This window comes from Dermacentor andersoni, chromosome 10 (genome assembly GCF_023375885.2).
Source record: "Dermacentor andersoni chromosome 10, qqDerAnde1_hic_scaffold, whole genome shotgun sequence".
Lineage (NCBI taxonomy): Eukaryota > Metazoa > Arthropoda > Arachnida > Ixodida > Ixodidae > Dermacentor > Dermacentor andersoni.
In genome coordinates this window covers 18,372,320-18,383,502 of record NC_092823.1, presented here as the reverse complement: position 1 = coordinate 18,383,502, position 11,183 = coordinate 18,372,320, and the positions used below count along the sequence as shown (strand labels likewise).

At 47.3% G+C, this 11,183-nt stretch overlaps 2 protein-coding genes across 3 annotated transcripts in view; one reads left to right on the top strand and one right to left on the bottom strand.

Moving 5' to 3' along the window:
• Positions 1-787: 787 nt before the first annotated feature.
• LOC126519264 (tubulin beta chain-like) overlaps positions 788-11,183 on the bottom strand; it is a 41,152-nt gene continuing 30,756 nt past the window's right edge. For both annotated transcript variants that reach the window (XM_050168884.3, XM_050168883.3), the window contains exons 5-6: positions 5,328-5,764; positions 788-1,089 (exon numbers count right to left, since the gene is read on the bottom strand). In XM_050168884.3, coding sequence (XP_050024841.1) covers positions 908-1,089; positions 5,328-5,764 — 619 coding nt within the window. In that variant the 3' untranslated portion in view covers positions 788-907. The remainder of the gene's footprint in view (positions 1,090-5,327; positions 5,765-11,183) is intronic.
• LOC126519263 (uncharacterized) lies at positions 7,173-10,087 on the top strand. The gene has a single exon (XM_050168882.3). It carries the CDS (start codon positions 7,876-7,878, stop codon positions 9,523-9,525), a length of 1,650 nt encoding a protein of 549 aa, XP_050024839.1. The 5' UTR covers positions 7,173-7,875; the 3' UTR covers positions 9,526-10,087.

Below are 11,183 nucleotides of genomic sequence, written 5' to 3'. Positions count from 1 at the left end.
GCGAGTTCGCGAGATCGAATCCCGGCCGCAGCAGTTCAAGGAGGCGAAAACGACCGTGCCATGCGAGTTTGCGGCACGTCGTTAAATATCCCCTGGTGGTCGGAATTAATCCAGATTGGCACACAAAACGTCCAGAATTCAACAATATCCGAAGCTAACAGAATTCAATAATATCTGAAGCTAACGATTTGTGGCTATCACCGTAAACAAATACGCTGCTTTGGCAAATCCTGACGCGGAAGCCTGTGCTGAAAGACTTCTTAAATACGCGAAATCTTTAATGAATGTGCAAAAGTATTAAGAAAAATCACTGCCCCTACCAGTCCGTGAAGATAGCTGAACAGCAAAGCTGTTTTAGTTATGCCGAGTGTTGCACCATGCAAGTCAAACTTCGCAAACAGTCTATCGCAAATCTTGTTTCACCCTTCTTTCACCTCGCTTTTGCGTGCTCGCGTCACAAGCAGGCATGAGCGTGCTAACAACTGACTCCAAGGCAGTGTCATAAGGAGATGGCTAACAGCACAACAGCACACTCAGGCCTGCTCACCCAGTAGTGGGCAAGTGCTACACGATTTCCAGGAACGACATGTTGCCTGGGAGAAGTCATTAGAAATTAATTGCAATCCAGGAAACACTACCAATGCCTACTCAACAAGGTCACAGGTACAAATCAACTGGCCAAAGGCCCAGCACCCTTCCGAAATGTTTCCAGGACCATGCAGCACAGGAACATGAAAAAGGCAGATTGCTAGGAGCACTGACACACGATTATGTGGCAACACTGCAGTAGGCTCGAACAAATTTATTCAGCAAGAAAGAAAAAAATGTGTTTGCCGAATAAAATAAAAGGGGGCAGTAGATGTGGAGACTACACAAGATGTGGAGACTACGCAAGAAGAAAAACTGCCTAAGCCTCGACGTCGGCCTCTTGCTCATCTTCAAACTCTCCCTCGTCATCTGCGGTTGCCTCTTGGTACTGCTGGTACTCTGAAACCAGGTCGTTCATGTTGGACTCTGCCTCGGTGAACTCCATCTCATCCATGCCCTCGCCAGTGTACCAGTGGAGGAAAGCCTTGCGTCGGAACATGGCTGCACAGAGGGAAGCATACAAGGCGGCACAATGAGCACGAGTCCACGCAGAATAAACGCCAGGAAACAAGGCTCGAGGAGAGGGACAGCAAACTATAACTAACCTATCTAGATAGCATGCGCACCATTCGCCGCGACCTAAAAAAGGAAAGTCCTTTACAGTACCAGACACCTAATTTTTTCGTACAAAAATACAACTTCATTGGGAAAAACAATGATTTACTCCGAATACACCAAAGCTGCGACAACAAAAGTTGTTTTAGGAAAGAGTTTTGCGGAAAGGCGAAGCATTGATTACGATAGCAAACTAATAGGCAGCTATACGATAAGTAGGGATAGCAGTTTTATTAGCCGTATAAACTTTTAAACATTCGTTTACCAACTAAATTAACAAGCATTGTGTCACGCACGCACAAGCAAGCATGAACACGTCGCACGCAATCACCGTGGAAAACTATAAAAACGCTGGAGTGGGGAAGTGCAGTAGCCGGAGCAAGCGAATTGACCTTTGTGCGGACTCTCGCTTCAACGTGCACTAAGCGACGAGAACACAGTGCACTGCACCTAGAGGCATAGACTCGTCTCGATCACAGATCGCTTGCAAGATGGGGGCCGCTTGGCTGCGCCGCGCGGCCCCCACATTCATTGCCACAATGAATGTGGCGCCGCGCCATTGCCACAATGAATGTGGCGCCGTGCGGCCCCCCTATTCATATGCCACAATCTATCGCAAATTCAAAAGACCTCAAGGACCTTTTGAGCTGCGCACAAAATACACATAAGGGAGTACTGTTAACGTCGGTTCATTAAAAAAATTCTTTGAAACCTTTACAAAGAGGCAGTTTAGAAGCTATTGTTAAAAAGCTGCAGAGCTCTTTTCAATTTTTCACAACTTGCGCAACAATGCTTGTACAGAAAAACCTCGTTAAACCGTACCTGCTTAAACAGTAGTTTTGTTTTAATAGTAAAGTTAGTCAAATCCCCAACTCAGCAGCCATTGAACATAATGCGTTTTGTATCCACATAAACCCTACCAACTTATTGCGTACATATTGGTTAACATGTAGCGTTTACAGTTTTCGTCGTGCAAACACGGCAGTGCATCATCTCCATGGGGTCGCCCCGGCAGAACAAGCCTCAGAGATCGGAACAGTCGATCAGAACAACGACCTCAAGGTGCCCTGTGCATTTGCGCACGAAGCCACATCAACATCATTTTGGCGCCGTGCCAGAGAGCGTTGTGCAAACGGATTCGCGTCATGCGAAAGCTGAGATAAAGACGCCGGGTGCTCAGCATAGAAGAAAAATTAGATATCGTTCGTACTATCGAACGTAACACTACAAGGTTGGGCACATTATACAGGCATCGCGGACGACGCATTAAACCTTCTGGCCTTTATAATCTTAACCGGCGACCCCATCATGAAAGATTGCCGCCTTTTCGAGCAGTGGAAGAGTCACCGTATATACCGACGAATCTAGCACGCTACCACCAAGCTAAAATGTGACCCGAATTGTACGCCGCGAACTCGAAGAAGCGTTTCCTGCCTCGCCTCAACAGACGTCTTGGAACAAAATTGCTGAGACGATATCGCTCATCCAGTCAGTGGTTCGCTAGGAAATCGCTAATATGGGTCTTCCCGGCGCTTGCTCCTTGAGTCGCCCTGACACCCGCCCTGCTCCTATGCCTTGGTCCTGTCGCAGTCTACCTCACAGTGTCCGTTATCCCTACACTACCAGGAATCAATCGGACTAGCGTACACCTGACATGCCGATCTGTTTGTGTTGCGGCCGAATCTGTCACGTTTCCCGTCACTGCCGCAGCCGTTGGCCGTCCCCTCTTCTGAAGCTGTGAGCAAAGCTTCATGTCGTCCACCCAGTCGCTGTCTACGATATCCACCGAAACAGAGGTTTGTTGAACCGGACCGGGCGTCATGCCCATTCATTGTAAACACGGAGGAAACGGAGGCAGGGTACCTGAGGCAAGCAATGGACGCGTCACCACGTGATCAAACACGGCTGCGTCCACGAGTTACATAGAAGAGCTTCAGTACCACGGTTGCACATACACTGATGCCGTAAATGGCGTGTTTGGAAAGAGTGCACGCGCGCGCGCTTGTGTTCGTGGGCCTGTTTGTGGGCTCGTGGGGAAAGTGTATAACGTCTTGAGTGTTGGGAGAACATGTGCGTGGTCATGTATTATCCGTAGAAAGTGAATAACTGGTCACTAACCAACTCAAGGATGAGTGCATGATGTTCCGACACCTATATGAATTAGTGCGTGTGTGCGTGCGCGCACTGTAGGGACTCTATTCGCACGCGTACTTGTTTGTCCTTTTTCCAGGGATCGCATTTCACCCGCCAACAACTTAAATTTATCGTTCAGCGTAAAACGCGCCTGCATGATTTGGAACTTGTTTTCGCTGATTCTATCTGTTGTCTATATTCTCGCCGAACCTTGCGTAATCAGATTATATGTGCGACGCGAATAGTGTTGTACTATCTGGAAGATCTGCGAGTACCACCGATAACGCTGGCATCTTCGACGAGTCATGTATAAAAGCCGACGCATTTGACCTGCAGATCAGATTTCGACAATCGCTAACTACGCTCGCCGCTATCGTTGTTCTTTGAGTGTCGCTTGCTTTTGTGGGCTGGATTGTGTCCTACCAAAAACATACAGTTTTAGAATAGCATTTGCAACCACACATAAACGTATTACTTACGTAAATAAATAGCGTTATCCTCACTGCGCATGCCTAGTACGTTATTAGTTTTCAATGGTTTGCGGGCGTTATGATTACATATGTTATTTGACGAGTGTAACGTTGGTAATGTTTACGCACGCTAAGCAATAGCGTTGTCGAACATGGCGGCATCCATGGATCCCGCTTCAGTATGAATTCTCGTTATGGCGACAGTGATCTCGTGGTCTCACTGTCACTGATCGCCAGAAACTTGAAATAAGCTTTCGCTTCATGTAAACTCACCTGAAACGTTAGTTCTGAACGCATATCGCGTCCAGTATACGAGATCGTTCGGAAATTCGGCCGTCCGTAACCTAACAAAACGCGTCTGCATAGCAACAAGGTGGTTGCTAATGCATTGTCTTGACCTGAATACGTTTGGTATGAGGCACCAGATGGCGCTGTGTTTTTTAACGTATGAGGTATGAGGTTGGTATGAGGCACCAGATGGCGCTGTGTTTTTAACGTCTTGCGTTTGGGTTCCCATACGGCGAACTAAATGTATTGAAGGGACGCCCACCGTAACGTCCCGCAACGATTCTTGCGCTTAAAGTACATAAGGAGACAAACGCTATTCTAAATCTGCCTAATAAGATTACGCTAGTAGATATCTCACGATTACTGTCGATGGTAATAAGTCATATAGCAATGAATCAATATAGCCACACAACATACGTATTACCACCGTCGAAACGAGTTTTGCAAGAGGCCTGTACTATAAGTCTGCACTGGTTGATGTTCACACACACTGCCAGTTCATCGTTGCTTACCTTCCGCTATTGTCTAATCAGCTCACCAACCCTCGCAATTGTGGTGGAGGCAATTGCAAAGTGGCTTTGGCCCGGTCTTCGATCGTCTTTGCACACGTCCTTTTTGACAGCACGAAAAAATTTGGCAAAGGGGGAGCCCTCATTTCGTTCACCATGCAACTATAGAAACAGCTCTGAATGGCTGCCAGTATGCACATTAGGTGTCTAGATGATTGTACTGCGAATGGGGGGAGATTGCGCATGCAAGCCTGTATAAGAAACGCGTCCTATGTCCTGCTACAGTGGCCCCTTTCCATTCTTGGTGTTTCACTGCATAACACTGCTGTATTGCGACAAAGCTGACCAATGAAGTTTGAATTACCTGCCAGAAAGCCAATTTTGAGATCAGAATAACGGACGTTTCAGCACAAAGATGGACGGGTGCGAGCCGGGATCTTTGGCCAAGATCGAACTGGAGACAAATGAGCAAAGTACTGTAATGAACCGTTCACACTTCGTACTTGTGTAAATGCAAATTGATGCACGTTCTGGGGCACAGCTTGAGAGATTAAACTCGATCCCTAAGGCACAGATATACGGTGGATGAAGAAGAACAGATGAAAAGCAGTATAAGAAAACCATTTATAGTACCCACGTACTGAAGATTGCAGCATGGCTGCTACTGTCTTGATAACCCATAGTAAACTATGCACGACATAAGGTTTTAGCCCTAACTACCCACCTGTGAACTGCTCAGAGATTCGCTTGAAGAGCTCCTGGATGGCAGTGCTGTTTCCAATGAATGTGGCGGACATCTTGAGTCCACGGGGCGGAATGTCACACACGGCTGTCTTGACGTTGTTGGGGATCCACTCGACGAAGTAGGAGGAGTTCTTGGTCTGCACGTTCAGCATCTGGTCGTCCACCTCTCGCATGCTCATGCGGCCACGGAAGATCGCTGCCACCGTGAGGTACCGGCCGTGCCTCGGGTCGCAGGCCGCCATCATGTTCTTGGCGTCGAACATCTGCAGGGTCAGCTCGGGCACCGACAGGGCCCGATACTGCTGGGAACCACGGGCAGTGAGGGGCGCAAAGCCAGGCATGAAAAAGTGCAGGCGGGGGAAGGGGACCATGTTGACTGCCAGCTTGCGCAGGTCAGCATTCAGCTGGCCTGGGAACCTGAAATGGGGGTTGAAGGGGAGCACAGAACAAGCCAGTTATGATTGGTCACCTAGAATTGAGATGCTTGTAGCTAAAAAGCGAACTCAAGAATATTGAATTTTTTAGCATGAATTCCCAAAATAGAATTTGCACCAGAAAATGTTGCTAAAGAACTGCCTTGCTTAGCAACTGCCATATTTATGAGCTCAAAAAGGAGCAACACGAACATGCTGTACGCCAATGTATATACTTTTTAATGTCCACTTGTGTCCTCGCTAGTTGCAGGCGAAGAGACGTAACATTTGCCCAACTAAGAAAAAAAATGCATGCAATTTTCAAGGCGGGCCTGCAACTCGTACCAAAATGTGCATGTTGCCCCAGAACTCGCATGTCAGACATATGGCAAATGGCAAACAATACTTTCACCTAGCATGATCGATCGAAGTGATAGAGCAAGCTCCTGTCCCTTCATACCTTGTCTTGGATTTGTGGGATTCTAGTCAAAGATTGTGCCACATTTTTCAGATGGAGCCTTTACAAGCATTGCTTCGAGTCAAGCCATATGCTTGGGACATCCCCAACAGAAGAGAGCTCATTTTAAAATAACTGCTGGCAACTTGGAACATTCTACACTCCTTTAACCAGAACCTGTCATTGTCATGACTGATGCCTCTGGTTAGGACTTGGCACTTTACTAAAACATAATGAGGGACCTCTACAGGCGGTAGGTAGCCCTTGCATCCCAGCACCTTCAGCCCACAACAACGGCAATACCGTTGAACCCACCTATAACGACTACATTTCAGTGCATTTACGATTTTCTGACCCTCCCCGTTTTTACTATACTTGCACAATGATCGCACCCTGAACTTGTTGCAGCAATATGTTGTGTGCAAAGTCTAGCCGATGATCGTGCTTACCATCTGTTGAATGCTACGCAAACGACTGTTCAAGACTTACCGAGCAGTCTGCAGGCACCAAACAGATTCTTAAGCAATTGCCCCATTTTATTCCTTTCATCACTTTCTGCACTTACAAGAAAAATGTACAGCAAAACTTTCCTTGGCTTTATTTGTAGGCTTTATAATGGCTGAGGTCCCCAAAACAAGAAAAAAGGTGCCTTTCACTTCCTCTCATCTGCACTCGTGGGCACGCAACAAATCACGAGTGGCAACGACATTAGCTACGTTTACATTGATACGGTAGAAGTGTAGCCTATTCATATGCCAGCAGTTGGAACACAGCTAAGATAATTGCCCACCCTTAGTGGAAACATGCCATATTAAAATTGTAATGAAGACTAATGCCGCAGTTTTCACAGCAGCCCGCCATGCGTTTGTCACAGAGCTGAGCATGCCCATCTCAGTTTCTGTCCTGTCAAAGTGGACATGGCTATGTTATTGCCGCAATATTCCCAATGTTAAGGGGAGACGCGGGTCGAAAAATCGCGGTTTTCTAAAAAAAAATCACTTTTTTGTTTTAAGCTGCATTGTCATCTTTGGTGTATAAACTTTTATTTCTGTAAATATCAAGCCGAAATTCGCACGAGAAGTCACCAAAAAATGCGCCTAAGTGAGCGGCGGTGACTCTATAGTCCACCGAAAGTTTAGAAAATCCGCGCCGTTTGCATCGTTCTCACGCAGTCGAGCCTCACCGGCCGCCATTTGCAATCATTGGGGCGTGCAGCGTCAGCCCTTTCCTCCAAAGTTCAATGGCTGTCAGTCTCGTATGTTCGCGGAGAATAAAAGAAAAACGAGAAAGAAGACGAGACTGTCGCGCGTTTTGAATTGCGCGCCATGCAGCGCGGCCCCGCCATTGGACGGCGGTGCTCCTTTTGTGCAGCAAAGCCGAACCACCGCCACAGCGCATTCTCGCTAGCCGCACAGTTTCCCGTGTTCTCTCCGAGTTTTCTTGCGATGACAAGCCCGAAAAAGTGCAGTTCCGACGCTCGGAAGTATCGAACTCGGCACAAGTACTGAGGGAAACGGCGTAAGACTGTTAAAAAAACGACAGCCGGGAACGACGCCCGCGACGCTCCGACGTCGGTTAGGCCTACCGCCGACACCGGTCACCGCGACAGTGGTGAAATCGACGCTGCTGTGGATTTCGTCAGTGCATCGCAGAAAAAGATGGAATTCTTCAAAAGCGAATCAAGGTCGGTCGGTGCCCCTGCTGCTAGCACGGTGTTGTGCGAGATCGGCGCATTGACGGCACTGGTGACAGGTTCGGCATGCCCCACTTGCTGTGAACGGAAACTCGCCGTCCGAGAAGCAGCTGAGAAGCGCAAAGGACTTTCGTCGCACCTAGAGCTACGCTGCGAAAATACCGACTGCCCTGAATCTGTGCTTTCATTCACGCACACGTCGAAGCGGATCGTCTCGGCCGGTGCGTGCGGTGACTCCGGGGCGAACACTCGCTACGACAGCGGGAGCTCGCGCGACGGCTTTGCCGTAAACGTGAAGGCTGTTTTGGCAGCGCGTGCTATAGGAGTTGGATACGACCAGCTTTCGCGATTTTGTGCGATCATCGGCCTTCCAAAACCGCTGCATCACAAGACATTCCATGCTATCTCAAAGAAGCTCCATGGTGCTGCAATGGAAGCTGTTAGCCAAAACTTGGAACTGGCACGAAAAGTCACGAAGGACGCCGTTGGCGGCGGCGATGTGCCGGTCATGTTTGACGGCACTTGGCAAAAAAGGGGCCATAAAAGCCACAACGGAGTGGGCACAGCTGTGTCCCTGGACACAGGTCTTTGCTTGGACTTTGAAGTCCTTTCAAATTACTGTCTTGCTTGCAGTATCCACAAGGACATGGGTGATGATGATGAGGTATGGCAAGCCTTTCATCGTCCTGTATGTGAAAAAAACACTGAATGTTCATCCCATGCAATGGAACCTGAAGCAGCAGTGCGCATATGGCAGAGGACTTCGTCATACGAGACCCCACTGCGCTTCACAAGTTTCTTGAGTGATGGGGACAGCAAAGCCTTTACTGCCGTCTGTGGGGCTGAGGTGTACGGTGACACTGTCATCGAAAAAGAAGAGTGCACCAACCACGTCGCAAAACGCCTAGGCACTGCTCTGCGAAAAATGACAACGCCACTGCCACGAGGTGAAAAGCTAACAGTCGCAGCCATCCAGAAACTGCAGACATACTACCAAATAGCCATAACAAATAACAAGGGCAGTGTGCGCAGCATGTACACTGCTATATGGGCCTCCTATTTTCATTGTTGCTCCAGTGATGGGGCCAGCAGCCACAAATTTTGCCCTGCTGAACCAGATTCCTGGTGCAAACATAGGCGTGCTGAAGCACTGGGGGAGCCTACACCACGCCACACCCCCTTGTTGACAAAAGCTCAGGGCTTGGCAATTATGCCTATATATAAGCGCCTTACCGATGAGAAGCTCCTGGCTCGGTGCCTTCATGGCAAGACGCAAAACGCAGCAGAGTCTCTCAACAGTAAGATATGGCTGCTGTGTCCAAAAACGAAATTTGCTTCCCGGACATCTGTGGAGACAGCCACGGCTATTGCCGTGCTGTGGTACAATAAAGGCCATGCGGGCTTTGAAGAAGTCCTACAAGAGATTGGAGTACTTCCCCCAGGAGAGTTGGTTACACATAGCGACCATTCTGATGACATGCGCATAAAGAAAATGAACTTGAAGCGAACCGCAGAAGCAAGGGCGCACCGTCGTAACGCAGTGAAAAGGGCTCGCACCGAGGAGACCAACCGTAGGAGCCGGGAAGGGCCAAGCTACAGTGCAGGAGCATTCTAGAAACTTTTGTGTGCTTTCTGTGAAGCTGCTCTTGAGTGTGACAAAGATTCATGCAAAAACAATTGGATTTTGAAGAATAGAAGGTTTTGAAACTTTCAAACCTGTTTTTCTCATTTTCAAATTTTTTGATATTTTTGTGTCTTCCGGGAAGCCTTTTGTACACTTAGAATTGGTGTATACTAACGAAATTTGGCACACATACTCTTGAAGGTATGTAGAATGCTGATATCTACTTGAAATTTCAATATCAGTCGTCAGTAATTACAACAGTACGAAGTTATGTCTCAGGGAACTGAAAGAAACAATGGCTGAAGTATCAAAATTTTTTTGTCCCACTTCCTATAACTGAACACGTTTTTTGACTAGATATCGGCACTCTGTGATCTACGAAGAGCTAAATAAGCTATAGCAGAATACCTTTTGTGAAAGTTTAGTTCATAAAAAAGTGCCCGTAAAGATCGCTATAATTTGTCATTCAGTACAATATAACTCGAGAACTATAGCAGCTACACAAAAACTAATTGCATATTTGAAATCTGCATAAAAAACTCTCCAGTTGGTTAATTTTGAAGTCTCTGGTACAAATAAAAAAAAAGTTGTTTCGAGGAGCCTCTCCCCTTAATGATATTATCCATTACTTATACGAAACAAACTGTTTCAATGCACGTAATGTACTCATGAGATGAAAAAGAAATCTCATTTGGTTTGCTCTGTCGGCCACCATTTTTGTTTTGATGTCTCGCACTGTTATACCCCTGTCACACTGGACGTTTTAATGTCATTCGCCCGCGGAGGTGCTACACTCGAAAAATTAATGTCAATCGGTGGTGATATGAACGGCGATCATTCCGAAGAAACGTGGCAACTAAAGTAAAACAAGGCACATATAAAGTGCGTGCCGATGCCCGATTAACCAAAACGTGCACCAGGCGCCCGAGCGTTTACAATATTGCCGACGAGCAGAGTGGCAGCAGCATGGGTGGCAGCCAGACGCTCTTGAGCAGGAGAGTAACAACATTTTGCGACAGCCTGCCATACAGATTTTGTCTCTCTAAGGGGGGACGCGGCCTTTGAAAACCGAAAAATTGCGAAAAAGTTGATTTTTGAAAAATCATATTTTTGGGTTGTGTGTCTCATAAGCTACCTGTTCTGTAATTATCAGCACCAAATTCAACCGTAAAGTACCCCCCCCCCCCAAAAAAAGAAACGCTACTTCCAAGGCCACCGCGGTCCACAAAACACGCGCAAATGCTGAAATGAAGTCAAACTTCGCACGCACTCCTTTCCCGGCCCATGCGGCCTGCCCGCGCCATCTTGGTGTCGTTTTGACCGTGGATTCTTTGTCTATTTTGCCGCCTTGCAAAATGGCATTGCATCACACCCCTAAATTTGAGTCAAAGAAAATGTGATCAATATGCAAGTAAACACAATGACCAATTTTTGCAGAATTATTATTTATTATTCCCTTAAAGGCCCCTGCTCCAGGTTTTATCGAGCTCATTATGAACAGGTTCGACTACTCTGCAGGCAAAAGTCAAGCCTTAGCTGGTGTACCTTCAGGGTGTATGTCTTGTAAGCTGACCACAAGTGCCCTTTTCACCTTGTCAAAGAAATGAACGGGACACCAGCCTTTGCACATCTTACAGTCAGCGTGCCTA

What these genes read in the sequence shown, in the direction of transcription:
- LOC126519263 (XM_050168882.3), top strand. Translation starts at nt 7,876, where the DNA reads ATGGAATTCTTCAAAAGCGAATCAAGGTCGGTCGGTGCCCCTGCTGCT.